The 21163-nt window shown below is 61.2% G+C and overlaps 1 protein-coding gene across 8 annotated transcripts; it reads right to left on the bottom strand.

The window, feature by feature from the left end:
* Positions 1-340: 340 nt before the first annotated feature.
* ARHGAP45 (Rho GTPase activating protein 45) lies at positions 341-19943 on the bottom strand. Of its 8 annotated transcripts, none has more exons than XM_054463017.2 (23): positions 19589-19943; positions 18345-18675; positions 13827-13970; positions 13527-13611; positions 13372-13444; positions 13105-13171; positions 12878-13015; positions 12712-12776; positions 12395-12505; positions 12240-12320; positions 9082-9270; positions 7260-7397; positions 6982-7172; positions 6722-6846; positions 6554-6637; positions 6315-6419; positions 6036-6208; positions 5394-5582; positions 5171-5308; positions 4031-4257; positions 3744-3954; positions 2541-2649; positions 341-1302 (listed from the first exon to the last, which is right to left on the bottom strand). In XM_054463017.2, exons 1-23 carry the CDS (start codon positions 19676-19678, stop codon positions 956-958), a joined length of 3411 nt encoding a protein of 1136 aa, XP_054318992.1. In that variant the 5' UTR covers positions 19679-19943; the 3' UTR covers positions 341-955. The 8 variants fall into 8 exon arrangements, with proteins under 8 accessions (XP_054318992.1, XP_054318994.1, XP_054318991.1 ...); XM_054463019.2 differs by having other exon boundaries at positions 18345-18756; positions 19589-19917; XM_054463016.2 differs by lacking the exon at positions 19589-19943 and adding an exon at positions 19410-19586.
* Positions 19944-21163: the final 1220 nt, after the last annotated feature.

The raw sequence follows: 21163 nt of genomic DNA, 5'->3' as shown, positions 1-21163 counted from the left end.
AAAAATGCAGTTCCGCAGGCGCATGGGCCACATTTCCAGTGCTTGGTGGCCATGTGGGGCTGGTGTGCGGAACCTTAGAGCCGGAGAACACATCCGTCATCTAGAACGTTTTCCTGGACTGCCCTGGGCTGCAGGTGGACATGACATGGTCATTCAATGCCTGACCGTCTGCACAGCCTGTGGTGAAGACCACCTGGGCTTCCACCTCACGGGGCCCCATGGCGGGGGGTTCCCTTCCTCACACATCCCTCCCCTGGGAGGAGGCCCAGGGCCACGCTACGGGGCTCTCTCTGTCCCCTCCCTGGCACCTTCCAAGCTTGCAGCTGCCACAGAAAACCGACCCGATTAAAAACTTTATTTCAGCAAAATAAACGTGCCTGTGAAAGAACTACACGGTGGCTTCGGAGAGGCCTCACTGCGCACCTGAGCCCCAGGTGGCCACACCTGGTGTTCTGGAAAAGGGAGTCCAGGGCCAGTGTTCAGGCCCTGCTGTACTGCACCCTGGAAACTGCACCAAACCCCAGCCTCCACCCCCATCCACGGCTCCCAGAACGGTTTCTGGAGTCCCTGCAACAGACCTGTGAGGAGAGGGCGGGGCAGGGCCTGCCATCCCTGTGATGACCAGGGGGATGCGCTGGGCAGGGACAGCTTCCTCCATCCACACAGCCCTGTGGGCACCGACAAGGCCACCGTGACTTCACAAGACAGCAGTGTTCCCCAGCTCAGCTGAGCCGGGGTGCAGGGGAGAGCGCAGGGCACACTCCTGTGCCCCAAGGCCCTCGTGCTCCTGGAAGCCTCTGGGAGGAGGCGCATGCTGGTGGGACATCGAAGTCCAGGCGCTCTTGGCAGCGACCCCAGGATGGCGCACCTAAGCTATGCCGTGGCGCAGGGGACGTGCTGGAGGGACAGGAGCAGGCAAGAGAGAAGCCACCTGTGGTCCCAGCCCCACCCCAGCTCACACAAATTCTGGCTGCCTCTCCTTGCAGGAGCCCAGCGTGATCCGCCCGCCACGGAGCCTCATGGGGGGCAGTGGGGTCTGCAGCACATTGTTGGACTGGTTGGTGTTGAATCCTGAAAGCTGCTGGGCCGAGCTGTCCTCGTCCCCGTCCCCATCCTCCCGGGCCGTGGTCTCCAGCTGCTCCTCACTGCCGCTGTGGCTGCCAGAAGCCTCCTCTAGGCTGGCCTCGCTCTGCTGCTGCTCCAGGAAGCTGAGGCGGCACAGGGCACTGGCCTCCGATGAGGACAACAGCTCGGAGGCCTCCTCTAGGTCCGAATCTGAATCGTTGGACACAACTCGGGATTCTGAGAAAGGGAGACAGAGATGGGGGAGAGACAGACAGGACAGATGGGGAGAGAGAGATGGAAGAGAGATGAGAGAGGCAAGGGGAGGGACGGACAGATGGGGGAGGGACGGGGAGAGGAGGGGGAGAGAGAGAAGGGGAGAAACGGAAGGAGAGAGGTGTTGATAGGGTCTGGCTCTGTGTCCCCACCCAAACCTCATCTTGTAGCTCCCATAATTCCCACGTGTTGTGGGAGGGACCTAGGAGGAGATGGTTGAATCATGGAGGTGGGTCTTTCCTGGGCTATTCTCATGATAGTAAGTGGGTTTCACAAGATCTGATGGTCTAAAAACTGGAGTTTCTCGACACAAGCTCTCCCTTTGCCTGCCACCATCCATGTGAGACGTGACCTGCTCCTCCTTGCTTTCTGCCATGATGGTGAGGCCTCCCCAGCTACGTGGAACTGTAACTCCATTAAACCTCTTTTGTAAATTGCCCAGTCTCGGGTATTTCTTTTTGAGACAGAGTCTCACTCTGTTGCCCGGGCTGGAGTGCAGTGGCACGATCTTGGCTCACTGCAACCTCTGCCTCCCTGGTTCAAGCGATTCTCCTGCCTCAGCCTCCTGAGTAGCTGGGATTACAGGTGCACACCACCACACCTGGCTAATTTTTGTATTTTTAGTAGAGACGGGATTTCACTATGTTGGTGAGGCTGGTCTTGAACTGACCTCAGGTGATCCGCCTGCCTCGGCCTCCCAAAGTGCTGGGATTACAGGCGTGAGCCACCGTGCCCAGCCTCAGGTATTTATCAGCAGTGTGAAAACAGACTAACACAGGTGTCCCGTAACTAGATGCAGCACTCAGGGCCAGCTGCCTCTGACAGGTGGCGCCGGCCCCACCTGGGTCAAACCCCCAGCCCCGCGCCCTTCTCTAGAAAAAGGTGCTCCTGCAGGAAAGGTACTTAGCCTGGCCCGGTGCCTGGTGCACCTGGAGCCTTACATGGCATCAGCCCCACGTTCACGTTACTGGTTTCTGGGTGTGGGGTAGGCACCTCAAAAGGCACTGCCTTGCCTGTTTTTGCAGCCGGTTAAAGGAAAATGACTTGAGTAGCTCATAGGTGTGGTCTCCGTGGCAGACAAAATCCACAGAATGTGCTGCTCCGTGGACCTGCCACGTGTGCACAACTAGGTCATGGCACCTGCACCCATGGGTGGCACATGCCAGCCTCCCTTGGGGCCATTCGGGCAGCCACACACTCACCTCTGCACCCGTCCTCTGCCGCCTCCTGCAGGGGGTAGACCACCCCCTCGCCCGCCTCCAGGTACGGCACCTGGACGACTACCTCGGCTCGCTGGTTGGATGACTCATCCTGCAAGGGCAGAATGGAAGTCAGGGAGGGGCCGGGGCTCCATTTTCCATGTTATAAATTAACAAACCCACCCACACAGCCCATAACAGCTACTGACACCCGCACTGCCCAGGCTGTAACCACACTGGCCATTCCCACGAGGTACATAGGACGGGCATTTCTGAAAGTCCACTCCTCTCGCCACCCACGGCTGCTCATGTCCCCAACCCATCTGGGGTTTCTCCCGAGAGCTCCTTCAAGAGGAGCACAGGATGGAAAGGCTGTGCCCAGCGCAGACACCGTCGGAGCTGCGGGCCCCACTGTCCTGAGGCAGCACCCCAGGCGGTCTGTCCTCAGCCAAGAGCAAACCAGGGAAACTGCAGCCCCTAAACACCCAGGGAAGATGGATTGAAAAAATACGAGACGCCAGGTGCAGTGGCTCACACCTGTAATCCCAGCACTTCAGGAGGCCAAGAGGGGTGCGGATCACTTGAGGTCAGCAGTTCGAGACCAGCCTGGCCAACAAAGTGAAACCCCATCTCTGTCAAAAATACAAAAATTAGCCGGGTATGGTGGCCGGCGCCTGTAGTCCCAGCTACACGGGAGACTGAGGCTGGAGAATCGCTTAGAACCTGGGAAGCGGAGGTTGTGGTGGGCTGAGCTCGCCCCATTGCACTCCAGCCTGGGCAACAGGAGCAAAACTACAACTCTCAGAAAAGAAAATCTGAAGCGGGGAATTGACCTCGCAACGGAGTGCAGTGGCAGCTCGGGCGGGCTGTGGACACCGGGCCAGCGTGGAGCTTGTGGCTGCAGGCAGCACCGGGATGGGAAACGGGGAAGGAAGCTGGGGCTGAAGGGTGAGGCCCAAGGCCAGCCCCAAGGGAGAGTGGAGGGGCGGCCGCAGGAGCCTTTGCACCTCTGCCAGATTCAGTGCAGACCTCGCTGAGTTCTTTGCATAAAAGACAAAAAAAGACAGAGGCCTCCCGAACAGCCCTGTCCAAACCAAATTATCTCCCTGTGGTTCCTTGGGCTTCATCCCACAACGACTGTCCCCAGCAGCGCCCCCTGCTCCCCAAGCCCCGAGTGGACAGCCCTGGTCAGGCCCACACCCTCACCTGGCCCCCGGGGATCTCCTCCGGCTCCTCCTCGAAGACCAGACCGTAGTGGACGATGAGAGTCTCGATGACGCGGGCCTGGTGGGGGTAATCCACCAGGGAGGAGAGGGACACGGTGGCCTCAGTGGGCCGTGGCCGAAGCAGCGTGGGCCCGAACACGATGCCCAGGTTCCCGGGGGTCATCTTGTTGTCCTGCTCCACCTCCACGATCCTGCGGGGTGGGCAGGGGCCAGGTGCTGAGCGGCTCCCGGAACCCCGCGCTCTCCACCCCATATGCCGGGACTCACCTGCGCAGGTGCCGCAGCAGGTACTGCAGCGAGGCCCGGTTCTCAGGCGGCAGGTCCCGCAGGAGCTCCCGCAGCCGACCTGCCATGGCCACCGCCACTGCCTCGCTCTCCGAGCTGTCCTGCCGGCCCCGGGACGCCGCCTTGGCCTCAGCCTCTGCCTTCAGGCTGTCCTTGGCCAGCCCTACGAGCTCGTGGTAGAGGCGAAAGGAGATGAGCGGCTCGGGAAGCTGTGCAGAGTTAAGGGTCAGCAGGTGTTGGTGGGACTGGCCCAGCCCGCACGTGTGCCTGCCGCGCCCCCAGCCTCAGCCCCACCCCCACCAAGCACTGGCCACGCCCCACCGAGCTCGGGTTCCACCCAGAACAGCGTCAGTCCCCTTTCCCAGCCCAGCATGAGCCCTGCCCCTCCTACACGGGCCACGCCCCCAGCCCCACTCCCTTTCTCGCTCTGGCCACGCACACCCCGCCCTGCAGGTACCCTAACGAGCTCCGGCTCTACTCAGCATAGTCTGACCCCTTCCCCACCACCTGCGAAGTGCTGGTCCCACTCCCATCCCAGCCCTGCTCCGCCCTTCCCCAGACATGACCACGCCCCTAGCCCCAGTCCCGCCCTTCCCCGGGGATGACCACGCCCCTGGCCCTAGCCCCGCCCCTGCCAAGCCCTGGTCACGCTCACCCTGCCCCAGCCTCGCCCCGCCAACCCCAGGCCCCACCCCCAGCCCTGCACTTGTCTAGCCTCAGCCCCGCCCCTAGCCTCATACGGGTCCCTGCCAAGCACTGAACACGTCCATCCCGCTCTGGCCACGCCCCACCGAGCCCCGGCCCCGCCCCCGCACAGCGTCAGGTGTGCTTCTGCCGTGGCCACACCCCTGCCACGTGCTGACCAAGCCCCACCCCGCCCCTCCTGTCCCTGTCCGTGCCTCCGCACAGAACTGGCCCCGCCCCGCTCCTACCGTGACCACGCCCCCAGCCTCAGCCCTGCCCTGCCAGGCACTGTCCCGCCCACTCTGTCCTCCCCAGGCCCCGCTTGCGCCAGTCCTGCTCCAGCTCAGTCCTGCTCCAGCTCCCGGACCCCCACCCCACCTCCTCCTGCCTGGCTACGCCCCTTCCAGGTTCTGCCTGGCCACCTCTGGTGGGTCTCACCTGACGCAGGTAGAGCTTGAGGACGTTGCTGATGTCGTGGGGCGAGGCCTGCGACAGCTCGACCAGCTCCTTGCCGTTCTCGAAGGCCTGGCACAGCTTCTCCACGCGTGTCTTTACCCCATTCACCCGGTAGATGCCCTGCGGGAGCCGGGGGGTGGGGAGGCCCATCAGCCTCGGCCCACGCCCGCCTCCTCGCTGGGAGCCGCCTCCTCCCCCGCCTCACCTTGGTGCGCAGCGCCCGCCGCTCGATCTCGCAGACGCACTTCTTGACGATGAAGGGCACGCCGTCAGGGGCGCTGCGGGCCGCGTGGCTGAAGTCCTGGCCGAACAGCTGCAGGCGGCCCTGCAGCTTCTTGTGCCCGCACTGTATGGCCAGCGTCTCCAGACATTTCTTGTGGCAGGCCAGGCAGCACTGGGGGCGGCCAGAGTGAGTGAGCCCAGCCCCGGGGCGCCCAGCTCAGCGCAGCCCCCAGCGGCTCCACCCCACCTCCCCGGGGCCGCTCACAGCCCCCACACGGCAGCTTCTGCAAACACAAGCTGGACAGTGGCTCGTGGCTTCCACCCCAGGGGTCATCCCGCCTGCCACTCTGGCCTCCTCTCCTTCCCGCCCCTTGGTTTTCTGGCCACAGGTGCAGGGCCTTTGCCCTCCAGGTCTACCCTCCGCCTCGCTGCCTCAGAGAGCCAACCCTGCCTGCCCCCCAAAACTAAAAGAGCCCACCCCACCCCCTTCATTTGCTTCCTTCCAAAGGCGCACGACTGCTCCCTGCTCTGGGCCGGACCTTCCCGAGGGCACACAGGCCGGCGGTGCCGGGCACCCCAAAGGCTCCCGAAGGCTCCCAGCTGTCCGTCGGGGCGTCCCACTCACCTCTTCACACTCAGCACCCTGGAAGTAGACGTAGCTGTTGCACTCGCGGCACTTGGCGGGCGTGCGGAGCTTCCGGAGCCGGTGAGTACGGGCCGCCTTGGACAGCCCCTCGTGGCGGAACGGTCCACTGGGCACGGCCACCGGCAGCTCAGGGGTCATGCCGTTGAGGTCAGCTGCGGGCAGCACAGGCAGCCGGTGTCACCAAGGCAGGTCAGGGCCAGGCCCATGGACTGTGTCCAAACCCCCCTCTCTCTCCAGCCCCCGTCAGGGGACCCTCACCCTGCTCAAAGGCTGAAGCCCCGGCTCCACCCTCTGGGTCCACCAGCTCCTCCGTGGACGACATGGTACCACTGGATGACGTCCGCTCGAACTGCTTAAAGTCCCCTGGGCGGGAATCAGGGCCGTTCAGACTCCCCGAGCCGGGGGGGCCCCCTCCATCACCCCGGTGCGTGGTGAAACCCTGAGGCCCAGGAGAGGCGGCAGCTCCACACCCCAGTCCGCCAGAGAGCCTCCCTCACCTGCGCCAGGGCCGGGGTCCAGCCCACTGGCCGAGTCTGAGATCGAGAGCGGCCATGACTTGTGAACCTGGTGTCCTCGCCCGGCTGGAGAAAGAGGCGTCTCTGGTGAAGGACCAGGGTGGGTCGCAGGGAGCCAGCGTCCGCCCCTGGGCCCCGCCGGACACTCACCCCTGTGGCCCTTGACAGGTGTGCCCTCAATGCACCCGCCTTCTTCTGGGGGGCTCCCGGCAGCCTCGGGCCCCGCCACATCACTCACGTTGAAGCTGCTCTTCCGGGCACGCATGACGGGGGACCTAGTGAAAGAAACCGGGAAAAGGAGGGGTGGTGATGGGGGGCAAGACGGGTTCATCTTCATGCCCCCGACAGAGGGAAGCCCGGCTCCCAGGCGGGCCTTGTGCGCCGGGGACAGGGCAGCTGGGTGGCGGTACCAGGCATTGGCGGAGACGTGGGGCTCAAAGTCGTAGTGCACATCGGGCTCCTGGTCCCGCTGCAGCTGGCGCACATGGGAGGCGTACTGCTGGCCTGGGTCATACAGCTTGCTGCTCTCACAAAGCATCTGGAAGTGCACGGGCAGCGGCGCCGTCTGCATATGCATCATCTGGTAGTAGGAGATCGTGGCCTGCGGGCGGCACAGGAGAGCGGAGGGGTCAGGAGAAGGCCGCCTTGTCCACCATCCCCGCCCGGGCAGCCGGAGCACCCTACGCACCGACTTGATGGTCTGGTCGCTCTGTCGGATGACCTCCTGGATCTGCCGCAGCGCCGTCACCTTGGTATCCTCCAGCTCCTGCTTCTGCGTCTTCGCGTCGGCCACGCAGGTGCGGTAGGTGGCCATAGCTTCCTCCGCCTGCGGTGGGGGCGGGGCACACAGAGAGAGGCCTCAGCCTGGGGTGCAGGACTCAGACAGAAACCTCAGGGAGGCCGGGCTGATGCCTGTCATCCCAGCGCCTCGGGAGGCCACAGTGGGAGACTTGCTTGAGGCCAGGAGTTCGAGACCAGTCTGAGCAACATGGTGAGACCACCCCCCCCCCATTTTTTTTTTTTTTTTTTTTAAATGGAGCCTCGCTCTGTAGCCCAGGCTGGAGTGCAGTGGTACGATCTCGGCTCACTGCAACTTCCACCTACCGGGTTCAAGCAATTCTCTTGCCTCAGCCTCCCGAGTAACAGATTACAGGCGCCCCCAACCCACCATACCCGGCTAATTTTTTGTAATTTTAGTAGAGATGGGGTTTCACCATGTTGGCCAGGCTGATCTCAAACTCCTGACCTCATATGATCTGCCCTTCTCAGCCTCCCAAAGGGCTGAGATTACAGATGTGAGCCACTATGCCCAGTCTGAGACCCCCATCTTTATAAATAATTTTTTTTTTTTTTTTTTTTTTTTTGAGATGGAGTCTCCCTCTGTCGCCCAGGCTGGAGTGCAGTGGCGTGATCTCGGCTCACTGCAAGCTCCACCTCCTGGGTTCATGCCATTTTCCTGCCTCAGCCTCCCGAGTAGCTGGGACTACAGGCGCCCACCACTACACCCGGCTAATTTTTTGTATTTTTAGTAGAGACGGGGTTTCACCGTGTTAGCCAGGATGGTCTCGATCCCTGACCTCGTGATCCGCCCGCCTCGGCCTCCCAAAGTGCTGGTATTACAGGCCTGAGCCACCACGCCTGGCCAAGAATTTTTTAAAAATTAGCTGGGTGTGGCGGCACATGCCTGTGGTCCCAGCTACTCTAGAGGCTGAGGCGAGAAGATTGCTTGCGCTCAGGAGGTGGAGGCTGCAGTGAGCCATGATCACGCCACTGCACTCCAGCCTGGGTGACAAAACAAGATACTGTCTCAAAAATAATAATTAAAAAATCGGGGTCGGGTGCGGTGGCTTACGCCTGTAATCCCAGCACTTTGGGAGGCCGAAGTGGGTGGATCATGAGGTCAGGAGTTTGAGACCAACCTGGCCAAGATGGTGAAACTCTGTGTCTACTAAAAATACAAAAAAATGAGCTGGGCCTGGTGGCAGGCGCCTGTAATCTCAGCTACTCGGGTGGATGAGGCAGAGAACTGTGTGAACCTGGGAGGCGGAGGTTGCAGTGAGATCTCACCACTGCACTCCAGCCTGGGCAACAGAATGAGACTCTGTCTCAAAAAAACAAACTGGCCGGGCGCGGTGGCTCACGCCTGTAATCCCAGCACTTTGGGAGGCTGAGGTGGGCGGATCACGAGGTCAGGAGATCGAGACCATCCTGGCTAACACAGTGAAACCCCATCTCTACTAAAAATACAAAAAATTAGCCGGGTGTGGTGGCGGGTGCCTGTAGTCCCAGCTATTCAGGAGGCTGAGGCAGGAGAATGGCGTGAACCTGGGAGGCGGAGCTTGCAGTGAGCCGGGATCACACCACTGCACGCCAGCCTGGGTGACAGAGCCAGACTCCGTCTCAAAAACAAACAAAAAAACAAAAACAAAGGCCTGGAGGTAGTAAATGTCACACCAAGCATTGGGTCTCCTCCTCCAGGGACCTCCAGCCCTGCCTCCACCCGCCCTCACCTTGTTCTTGGCCTCCTCCTCCAGCCGCCGCCGCTTGTCCAGGGTCTTGGTGGCCGTGCTGCCCGCTCCCGGCGCGGTGCCAGCCTGCTCCTCCTCCGCCTTAGCCACGAGGAAGCGAGCCTTGTCGTGGTCCTCGCAGCGCTGTGTGTAACCCTGCTTGGCCTTGCGCAGGTTGGACTCCGCCTCTTGCTGTGGGTGTGAGAGCCAGGAGGCCAGTTCCAACCCCATCCTCGGATGGGACTCAGTCTCCCCAGCTCCTCCTTTCCTCCCCACCCCCATCTCTCTCACCAACACCCCATGGCCCAGCTAGGCATGCAGAGGGCCCTACACAACAATCGGCAATGGAAGAACAGGAGGAGTGGCCGGGCACCGTGGGTGGCTCACGTCTGTAATCCCAGCACTTTGGGAGGCCGAGGCAGGCAGATCACTTGAGGTCAGGAGTTTGAGACCAGCCTGGCCAACATAGTGAAACCCCGTATCTACCCAAAATTAAAAAAAATTAGCCTGGCATTGTGGTGCATGCCTGTAATCCCAGCTACTCGGGAGGCTGAGGCACAAGAATAGCGAATAGCTTGAACCCAGAAGGTGAAGGTTGCAGTGAACCGAGATTGCACCACTGCACTCCAGCCTGGGCAACAGAGATTCCAGCTCAAAAAAAAAAAAAAAAAAAAAAAACGGGAGGAGGCACCTGTAACAGGACCCTTGGAGAAATGGGTGTCCTGTGTGCCCACACTGCAGCCCGGGAAGCTGAGGCGCAGCTAAGCTCTGAACAGAGGCTCAAACGGCAGCCTCTGCAGACACCCACACCAACCCCCACGGGAGCAGGCCAGCGTCTCCAGGCTCTGTTGCTTTCACTTCCCTCCTCACAGACAAGAACAGAGAAGCCGCCCAGGCAGGAAGCCAGGCGCCCACAGGTTGGCAGGAAGAGCACTTAGTCAAAAACCTGTGGGCTCGAGGGCCACACCTCACAACCTGCACCATCAGATTCACACACAAACAAACGGACTCATCCAATTACTAGGAGACCTCCAGGCGCCATGGGTCACACCTGTAATCCCAGTGCTTTGGGAGGCCAAAGCAGGAGGATCACTTGAGGCCAGGAGTCCGAGACCAGCCTGGTCAACATAGTGAGACCCCATCTCTACAAAAAAATAAAAAAATTTAGCCAGATGTGGTGGCACACACCTGTGGTCCTAGCTACTTGAGACCAGCTTGACCAACATGATGAAACCCCATCTCTACCAAAAATATAAAAATTAGCCGAGCATGGTGGCTTATGCCTATAATTCCAGCACTTTGGAAGGACGAGGTGGGCAGATTACCTGAGGTCAGGAGTTCGAGACCAGCCTGGCCAAGGTGGTGAAACCCCATCTCTACTAAAAATACAAAAATTAGCCAGGCGTGGTGGCTGGCGCCTGTAATCCCAGCTACTTGGGAGGCTGAGGCAGAAGAATCCCTTGAGCCCAGGAGATGGAGGTTGCAGTGAGCTGAGCTCGATCCACTGCACTGCAGCCTGGGCGACAGAGTGAGACTGTGTCTCAAAAAGAAAAAAAAAAAAGACTACTGCTAACAATCACAGGTTTCTACCTGGCAAAATAGGCCACAGGTAAAAATCAAAAGTCAAACAGTAAATTGTGGGAGGGGAATGGGGGGAGTCTAAAACTCACATGATTAAGGCCTAAGTTCTCTAATATGTAAAAAGCTCTGACAAATCAATAATAAGCCACTGTCCAGTGCAAAGTAAGCAAAGGATAAGAACTAAGCAAAGGTTAAGAACTGAGGGTTCACAGAAGAGGAAAAGCAGGGCTGTGGCCTGGGAGGGTAGCTCATACACGCACGCCCCTTGACCCAGCAGTTCTATTTTGGGCACTGATCCCAGATAAACCCTTAGGCATCCTTGAGACAGGGACACAAGCTTGTCATAGCAATGGTGTTCGTAACAGCAACAGCTCAGCCACTCCCAAGATGTCCATGAAATAACCTACTCAATCTCCCCAGCTGAGCCCTGCACAGCCGAAAAAAGGGGTTCAGGCTGCTTCATGCTGACTGATATGGGGTAAGCCTCTCTATATGGAGGTGAGGATAAAAATCAGGAGCAGAACAGGGCATGAGGTGAGCTGTCCTCGCATGTACAAAAGAGGGCAGATATGTGTTTGCCGGTATGTGCTGGAAGGAGCTAGGAGGGTGCGTTTCACTGCAGACCGTGTTAACACAGCTAAAAAGCAAACAAAAACTGGGCAACATAGTGAGTATACAAAAAATACAAAAAAATGAACTGGGTGTGATGGCTGGTGCCTGTAGACCCAGGAACTCAGGAGGCTGAGGTGGGAGGATCATTGCAGCCCAAGAAGTCAAGTCTGCAGTGAGGTATGATTGCGTCACTGCAGTCCAGCCTGGGTGACAGAGCGAGACTCTATCTCAAAGAAACAGACAAAAAGGCGCCGGCGTCTTTGAAATAACCCAAAAGCGAAGTGGGAAGAGAATACAGGCAGGAGGCCGGGTGGGTGCGGTGGCTCACGTCTGTAATCCCGGCACTTTGGGAGGCCGACGCGGGTGGATCACCTGAGGTCAGGAGTTCGAGACCAGCCTGACCACTATGGTGAAACCCCGTCTCTACTAAAAATACAAAAATTAGCCAGGTGTGGTGGCGTGCTTCTGTAATCCCAGCTACTCGGAAGGCTGAGACAGGAGAATTGTTTGAACCAGGGAGATGGAGGTTGCAGTGAAAGCCGAGATGGTGCCATGGCACTCCAGCCTGCAGCCTGGGCGACAGAGCGAGACTCCGTATCAAAAAAAAAAAAAAAAAAAAAAAAAGAATACATGCAGGAACATGGCGCTTTCCCAGTCCTGAGAGACCATCAGTCTCCCTCAACCCGGAGACCTGCTGCTTACAGCCGAGGGAGGCACGGCTTCTCCCCATTTCTGCAGGGACAACAGTGAGCGCCGGGCTCCTGGGTCCTTCCAGGCAGAGCTGGGGGCGATGGGGCTGGAGCGTCTCCGACCCAGTTTGGGGCGCAACCTGCGAGGCCGCGCATGCGCAGGCGGCCGCCCCGTGTGCGGAGCTCGCCGCAGGGCCCTGGCTCTGGGGCTGGGGCTGGGACTGCGCCTGCGCCGAGGCCCGCTGCCCTCCGCCGCCCACCCTCTCCCGCCCGCCTCACCAGCTTCCTCTGGGCGCGGTGCCAGGCCTCCTTGATCTCCTTCCTGCGCTTCTCGTGTTCAAGCCGCCGCAGGGTCAGGGGCTAGGGCGAGATGGGCTGTGAGTGGGTACCCTGGTGACACCCCCGCCCAGCCCGCCCTCCCAGGCACCACGCACCTGCATGAAGGTCTGGGTCTGCAAAGTGCCCACCGCCTGCACCATGCCGTGGCCGAACTCCAGGTCCTGCTCCAGGGCCAGCGAGTAGATAGACAGGAGCGGCATGTGGGGCTGTGGGTGGGGTACCGGGTCGCTGGGTGGGGAGGGATGGAGGCAGGGCAGCCCCAGCACCCCCAGCCACCAGCTCCCTGGTCCCTGCAGCCACCCCCGTTAATGTAGAGGGGAAGCCCCTGCTCTTGGTCCCTGGGCCCTTGAAATGGGGCTGAGACTCACACTCGGGCCCAGGGACCCCCGCCCCATGCCCGCGGGGCCCCCACCTCCTGCGTGACGCTCTGTCTGCAGTTGTGAGCCATCTTCTGCAGGCCCTTGGCAAACTCCATCTCTGCGGGCCGGAGAGGGGTGTGAGATGCTGGCACAAGGCCTTCCCAGCTCACCCAGAACCCACTCCCTCCAGACCCACCCTGCTGGGACCCCAGCTCTCACCCAGCGTCGTCCGCTTCTCCAGGTAGCTGATGAGGTCCTTCATGTACTTGGCCATGTTCTTGGCATACAGCAGTGCGGCATCCACGCCCCCCTCACAGCGCTGCAGCAGCACGTCTACCTCCTCGGCAGGCAGGCAGCCTGCAGGGAACGGGGGCCTGCTCAGCCTGGCCCGACCCCCGCAATGGCCCACCCCTCAAATGCCTGCCTGCCGCTGGGTGGGGGCTTACCGGCGTCACAGTCATCCAGGCTGGGAGGGGTGCCTTCACTGCCCGATCCATACAGGCTTTCCATGGACTGTTGGATGGAGACGCAGGTGAGACCAGCCCCATGCGGGGCCCTGCGCAGTGCCCACCCTTCAGGGGACGGTTGCTGCCCCCCCAGAGAGGGAAACCAAGGTGCACAGGGGAAGCAGGGTGACTGGCCGGGCCCTGCAGACCTGAACCCGGCTGGCCTCCAGAAGCTGGACACAGGTGGCCCTGGGCCACCCCACTCACCTGGCTTGAGTCCCCGGGAGGCACTGCTAGGAGGGTGCTGCTGTCCACTTCACCCATGAGGAACTCGGACACTCTGCAGGGCCAGCGGGGTCACCATCGAGAGACACCCGGGCCCCCCACGCTCCCTTGCTTGCCCCACAGGCTCCCGTGCTCACGTGCTACTGAAGGCCACAGCAATCGTCTCCAGGGCCTTCTCAAACTCCTGTTTCTCCAGATCATTGTTGCTCTCATAATGGAAGGCTGGGAAGCAGAGATAAGGACAAGGAGGTGGGCCCACTCTGGGAGGTGACCATCCCTGCAAGAACTGACTGGAGCCCTTAACCCAGGGGGAACAGCAGGGAGCTGTTGTGCCTGTCAAACTCTTATGCATCCTTCAAAACCCACTTCAAATATCCCCTCCTCCAGGATGCCCTTCTAGGCAGAGAGCCCTCGCAGCCCTGTTCCAGCAGGCTGACCTTTGACCTTGGCAATGAGGGTGCCGGCTGCCGTGAGCGTCTCCACGGTGTTCAGCAGCGGATACTTGGAGATGATCTGACGCATGACACGCAGGGCCTCGCCCAGGCACTCGTGGGCCAGCGGGCGGCGGGCCTCAAGGAGGTCTGCTGGGCAGAGTCGGAGTGAGCAGTGGGGTAGGGCCCGGTCCCAGGGAAAGTCTGTCCACCTCCTCCCTCTTCAGAGCTCCTGTTCCCATATGGGGAAACTGAGGCAGAGGTGGAAGACGGCAGATGCCTGGGGCTCATTTCAAGACCGCGGGGACGGCACTGTCCCTCCCTGGGCTACCGGCCAGATCAGCAAAGGCTGGACCTTGGCCTAGGCACTCTCTGCTGCTCAGTACACTCTTCCTGTCCCTCCAGAAAGCAAACTGCCTCTTGTCCTTCAAGCTACAGTCCTGCAGCCGCTTCCTCCATGCAGCCCACCAGGCTCCTTCCCTGCCCTAACCCCTCAGGACTGCTCAAAGACCTGTCCAGGTCTCTCTCTGCGCTTCCTACCTGAGTGAGGAAACTGAGGCATAGAGAGGGGAAGCCATTTCTCAACAATCACACAGCTTTTCCATCTACACTAGCTCTGAGGGATCCTGCCTGGCTTTATCTCCAGGGCAACAGGGAGCCATAGAAGGTGTTAGAACAGAGGAGGGTGGTGGTCAGATCTGACTGTTGGAACCTGGCTTTCACTGCCCTCCTCAGCCAGGGGCGGTGGCTTACACCTGTGACCTCAGCACTTTGGGAGGCTGAGGCAGGAGGACGGGTTGAGCCCAGGAATTCAAGACTAGCCTGGGCAATACAGTGAGACCCTGTCTCTGTAAGAAATAAAATAAAGAACAAAAAGGTAAATGCCCTCATCGAACGTTCTCAATTGGAAGAAGAAAAAAGCAGAGAGGGCCAAGCACGGTGGCTCATGCCTGTAATCCCAGCACTTGGGGAGGCCGAGGCAGGCAGATCACTTGAGGTCAGGAGTTTGAGACCATCCTGGCCAACATGGCAAAACCCTGCCTCTACTAAAAATACAAAAAGTAGCAGTGTGGTGGCACTCCCCTGTAATCCCGGTTACTCGGGAGGCTGAGGCAGGAGAATCGCTTGAAGCTGGGAGGCGGAGGTTACAGTGAGCCGATATCGCGCCACTGCACTCCAGCCTGGGTGACAGAGTGAGACTCCTCCATCTCAGAAAGAAAGAAAGGAAAGAAAAGAAAGAAAAGAAAGAAAGAAAAGAAAAGAAGGAAAGAAAGAAGAAAAAAGCAGAGAGTACAGGCGAAACATCGAGAGCCAGGCACACACCACGTAGTAGAAACAAACCCACGGAATTCGTAGGAGGGGAAAGGTGCCCGGGAGGGCAGAGGCCAGCGGGAGGGGCAGCTTTGACGCCTGACTGTACCGCTCAGAGGACGCCCCAAATACGAAATGAAATCTGAAAAAGTAAGTGCCCCGTCCCTTTCGGCACCGAAGACCCCAGGTGAATGTCACCTCCGGGAAGAGACGGCCCGAGTCACCCGCCAGAGATTCCCCCCTGGCCGCCGCCGGGCCTGAGACCCCGGACCGGAGCATGTCTTCGCTGCTGGATGCGAGGCGGACTCCGGGAATGGGATTGGGGCTCCAGGAGCTCCGGGAAGCCGCTGGGAGGCCCCGGCCACGCCCCTTCTCGGGACCTTCCTGCCGGGCACCCGGCACTCCGCGCGCGCGGCCGGCGCCTGGACCCCCGCTGTCCCCGCACACCCCGCACCCGGGAAGCCGGCGGCCGGCGCGACCCCTGCGCAGCGCAGGGATGCCCAGGTGCGCACGGCCAGGCCAGGCGCGCGGCAGCCGCTGCTCCCCCACCGCGGGCGGCAAACGGCCCGAGCGCCACGTGCTCCCGGACGCGGGGGATCCCAGCGCCCGGCACCTGTCCCCTCACCTCGGGGGCCCGCCCGGCAGCGCACGGGGCCCTCGTCCAGCACCGGGTGCGCCGTCCCGCAGATACACATGGCGCAGCCGTCGGGGCGCGGAGACCGCGAGCGCGTGGGGCCTGGCAGCTGACCGATGGGGGTCTCCGGTGGCCAAACCGGCTCCGGCCGGTCAGGAGACCCCGCCCCCGCGAGGGAAACCCCGCCCTGGGGTCCCATTCTCCCCAGCCTGGGTCCTTCCTTACCCGCAGAGCTTCGAGGTGGGGAGGGTCGAGGACGGGCAGGGAAACTGAGGCCCAGACCTGAAGCCCGGGAAAGAGGAAGCCCGGGAGGAGTCGGGGTGGCACCGTCCATGTGGGTCCCCTCCTAGCTGCCTGCACGCGGGTCCCCAAGCTGTGGGGTGGACCCCACAACCATCGCTGCATGCAGGTGGCCCCATTTTATAGATAAGTCACCTGACACCTAGAGAGGGAAGGGGCTCTCCAGGGTCTCAGCAGCTGAGAAGCATCGGGACTAGAGCCCACATCCTAGCCGCCAGGGTCTTCTCTGGCCTGGGGCGACCCCCAGACGCACAGAAGGCGCCCCCAGCCGGGCGCGGTGGATCAGGCCTATTATCCCAGCACTTTGGGAGGCGGAGCCGGAAGAATGGTTTTTAGCGCGGGAGTTCTAGACCAGCCTACGCAATATGGGGAGACCCCGGTCTCTACAAAAAATACAAAAACTGGCCGGGCGCGATGGCTCACGCCTGTAGTCCTGGCACTTTGGGAGGTCGAGGTGGGTGGATCACTTGAGATCAGGAGCTCAAGACCAGCCTGGCCAAAATGGTGAAACCCCGTCTCTACTAAAAAAAAAAAAAAAAAAAAAAAAAAATTAGCCGGGCACGGTGGCGCGCCCCTGCAATCCCAGCTACTCGGGAGGCTGAGGCAGAAAAATCACTTGAACCCAGGAGGTGGAGGTTGCAGTGAGCTGAGATCTCGCCCCTGCACTCCAGCCTGGGTGACAGAGTGAGACTCTGTCTCAAAAAAAAAGAGAAAGAAAAGAAAAGCCCAGGCATGGTAGCTCAATGCCTGCTGTAATCCCAGCACTTTGGGAGGCTGAGGCATGCGGATCACGAGGTCAGGAGTTTGAGACCAACCTGGCCAATATGGTGAAACCCCATCTCTACTAAAAATACAAAAATTAGCCAGGTGTGGTGGCACGCACCTGTAGTCCTAGCTACTAGGGAGCCTGAGGCAGAAGAATCACTTGAACCAGAGAGAGGGAGGTTGCAGTGAGCCGAGATCGCGCCACTGCACTCCAGCCTGGGCGACAGAGAGAGACTCCATCTCACCATCTCAAATAAAATAGATAAAATAAAATAAGTCAGGTGCAGTGGCTCATGCCTGTAGTTGCAGGTACTCGGGAGGCAGAGGTGGGAGGATGGCTTGAGCCCAGGAGTTCAAGGTTACAGTGAGCCTCGATCACACCACTGGACTCCAGCCTGGGCAACAGAGCAAGACCCTGTATCAAAAAAAAAAAAAAAAAAAAAAAAGGTGCCCCGCCCTGGCTGGCCCAGTTCAGACTTCCTGCAGGAGCCTGGGAGCTGAGCCCTGCCCAGGCCAGGCCTCCAAGGAAGCGCCAGGATGGGAAAGGAACCGAGATTAGGGTTTCCCCAGGAAACCAGCCTAGCCCCCGCCCCTGGGACCAGATAACCCGGGGGCTCCCACTCCTCCCAGTGGGGACCGGGCCTTCCCCAACTAGCGCCCTGAAGGTGCAGAGGCCACTCCACCACTTGAGGTCCAGTCCTGGCTCTGCCCTGCCCTGGCTGGGTGAGCCAGGGGTCAGGGCCTCACTAGAGACTTAGTGTCATCATCTGTAAAATGGGCGGCTGCCGGGAGCAGATCAGAGCGACTGGCATGACCCTGGAACTGTGGTTTCTGGGAGGAGCCGGGGGCTGAAGGCAGCACATGAGGTGCCCGCCTGGGCTGCCAGGGACAAACAGGAAGCAGATGAAAATAACTCGGCAGGAAGCAGGGCTGTCAGCGGCCGCGTGGAGGAGAAAACGGAACTGCCGGCCTGCAGGCCGCTAGGTCCCAGCACCTCCAGCCGCCTGATGCCCCCATCCTACCCCTCGCCATGCCTCCTGAATCTCTCTCCACCCAGACCTCAGCCAACCCCCAGTTTGCTTCATTCCAAGACACAGATCTGCCCCCATCTGTCCTGTGCTCTAACACCTTCTATGGCTCCCCATTGCCCTTCTGCCTGGCGTTGTCATGCCTTCATCCTACACCAGTGGCACCCCACACCGTGGCCCCCAAATGCATTCTCTGTTTCCATGTTTCTGAGCCTGTGCATGGGACATTTCCTCTGCCTTTCCCTCCTAATTGCCATCAGATCCTTTAAAAATAAATAAATAAAGTGGGCACCCTCTTGAGCCAGTGTACGCTCAGGGACTCCCCCACCAAACTCCTACACATTCCTCAGAGCCTTAGCTGTCATGGCCTCTTCCACACAGCCCTCCCTGCCATTCCCTTCTGAGCCTCCCCAAGTCCCTCCCTCCATCCTCCCATGGGTCTGGCTCTGTCTTCCACCCAGGCCTCGGTGTCCCCGTGGTTCTCACCGTCACGCAACACACACTCCTTGAGTTTCTCAAGGCCCTCAGCGAAGCGGGCCACGTCCGCCAGCAGATGGGAGATGTCTTCGACGACGTCCGGGCCGGTGCCCTCGGTGGGCAGCTCGCCCGGGCTGGCGGCCGTCAGTGGGCTCCGGTGGCTCCGGCCCAGTGTCCAGGAGGCAGCACCCGACAGGGGGAAGCCAGCCGCGCTGGCGTGGCGGCTCAGGCTAGTGGGCCGCTTGAGGGTCCCTGTGGCCTTGACACCGGAGGACCCAGCGGGCAGCTCCAGGCTTGTTCCAGGGAACACCGCGTCAGCCCCGTCCTTCCTGGGCAGCTCCTTGGGCAGGTCCGAGGGGAGCTCGTTAAAGGGATTTTCCGGCCTGGACACTGCCTCAGTTTCCCCAGAAATGAAGTGAGGCTGTGGAGGGCCAACATCACCCTGACCCCACAGGGGTCAAAGGCCAGAGGTCACAGGGCCGAGATTTGGTAGTGTACCCCCCCACCTGTTACCCAACATCCTCTTCCCTAGAGCTTTCACAAACAACGGTCCTTGCCCAAACCACAGCCGGGGCGGGGCCTGCGGGGAGGCGCGGGAGGGGGTCCCCACTTCCTGGTGGGGGTGGGGAGGGTCCTCAGCCCTTCAAGTCCCCCTCAGGCTCCTACAACGCAGCTACTTTAAGTGAAGACACTTCTGACTATGTCTGTACCCTAAAGGTCCATGGACCCCCAGAGCCTATGGGCAGCCCCAGGCCTTGTAGACATCCCGGACCCCCAAGCTTTGTAGACCCTCCAGCTTTGTAGACACCCCAGGCCTGGGGACACTCCCCAGCCTCTGAACCTGGTGGATCCCATTAGAGGATCTGCTGCCCAGTCAACCTTCAACCCAATGGCCAGGCCACAGCCCTCCCATCTCAACGGCTCCCAGAGCCCCCGGATTGCCTAAGCCCCCAACCTGCAGCGGCCCAAACACAGCATTGTCCCAACCCGGCACCCTCCCTTCCTGCTCCCTGGGCCCCGCAGCCAGCCCTGGATGGAGTGGAGGGAGGCGGCCACCACTCCCAGGGTCCCTACCGTGAGCTGAATGCCGGGGTCCGGCCTCTCTGCTGTGGCCCCCTGCCGTGCCGCCCGGTAGGGGCTGTAGCTGGCACGAGCCAACAGCCGCCGCCCCAGCATGGGCCCCGAGCACAGGGCGGGTCCCTGTCCCCCTGCGGCCCGGTGTCAGCTCCAGGTCTCACCCGGGCTCCACTCACCCCCGAGGGCTGCGGGCTGGGGCTTCCCGCGCGGTTCTTTTTCGAGATGGAAGGGGTTTTCATGAGCTCTCGTTTCTTCCTGGAGAACATGATGGGGCCCCGGCCGGGAGCCCGAGGGGGCGGGCTGGGTCAGGCGGGCTGGGGGTCTCAGCGCTGCAGCTCCCGGCGCTGGTCGCTTCGGGACCACATTGTCGCCGGCCACCCCCTCCCCAGCTGTCAGGCCCACGTGACAGGCCCGGCCGTCACCGGCGGGCCCTCCCCCCAACAGGAAAAGGCTTCGGGGAGGCGGCGACGCGGCCTCGCCCCCGACCCTTCCCGGCCTCAGCCTGCGGCTCTGCGGAGTGGGCGCGAAGGTGAGGTCGCAGGCCCCGCCCCCAGCCCCGGGCCGCGCCCCCCGCTTCCGCTTTCGGGAACTCGGAGCCGCGCCGCTCGCGGGGTGGGACTGGGAGCCCCTGCCTGACGCTGGCGGGCACAGGGCGGCCGACTGCAGGGCGCTGACCCTCACTCCCGGACGCGAGTGGGCGTGCACAGACACATGTGCACGATGACACGCAGAGACCCGGACCTCCACACGCGCTCAGACGCCACCAAGCTCCTGGAGCCTCGCCCTCAGACCCCAGACACACGCACAGGCCGAAGCTGCGCCCCTACAGCCCCCTTTTCCCTGAAGGCAAGCCCCCGCTCCACCTCCTCTCCTGCAGACCCTAGGGTGTGGCCGGGCCCCAGCAGGGCCGGGCAGAGTAGGGTCACCCCCATCACCCGCCCTGCAGCCCCGTGAGGTGGGCCAGGTCGAGGACAAGCGGGGAAACTGAGGCCCAGAACCGAAACCCTGGGGGCAAAGACGTCCAGGAAGTCAGAACAGTCCAGGTTACCAGGCCTTGTCCGTCTGGGTCCCCACGTCCACCTGGTCCTGGGCTGCCTGCACAGGGGTCCCCAAAGTGTGGTGTGGACCCCACCATGGGCAGAATATGCTGAGGACACCTGGTAACCTCTCAGGAGCCCTGTGGGCCGTATCATGTTGCCCCAGACCTGCCCTTAGCTAAGGTCCCCAGCCCCGCCTCCCATGCTGCATTGCAGTGACTCTGGACCACTGGACGTGCTGGGCAGCAGGACGCAGGCACCCGTTGCTGATAACAGCCTGAGGCGGCATTGGCCAAGAGCTGGGGCATCTGCAGGCATACAGATCCCAGCCTCCTACCTTCCCCCAACCCCCACCCCCCAGTGTGAACTCTCTCCCCTCCGCAAGTCTCCCTGCTGTCCCCTTCCAGAACCCCACCCCCAGTCCCAAAACCCCAACCTCTTTCCTTTCCCAAACCCCATTCCCACCTACCTCGGGTGGGAGGGGCAGATCTCCCGGGCACAGGACATGAAGGCCACAGCCCCTTGCTCCAAGTCTGGCTCTCCAGGCCCGGGCCCAAGTGCAAACCCAGCCCAGCAGACCCTTGACAACTCTTTGCCCCCGACTCATGGCGCTGAGGGCCGGGATCAGAGGGTGAGGGTCAGCTGGATGTCAGATGGGCTTCTGGCCCGGCCGGGAGGCCTGTGCTCCAGGACACTGGGCTCCTCTAAGCTTCC

Source organism: Pongo pygmaeus, chromosome 20 (assembly GCF_028885625.2).
Source record: "Pongo pygmaeus isolate AG05252 chromosome 20, NHGRI_mPonPyg2-v2.0_pri, whole genome shotgun sequence".
Taxonomy (NCBI): Eukaryota; Metazoa; Chordata; class Mammalia; order Primates; family Hominidae; genus Pongo; species Pongo pygmaeus.
Note: the sequence above shows the minus strand (reverse complement) of the source record. Positions and strands in the feature narration are given on the sequence as shown.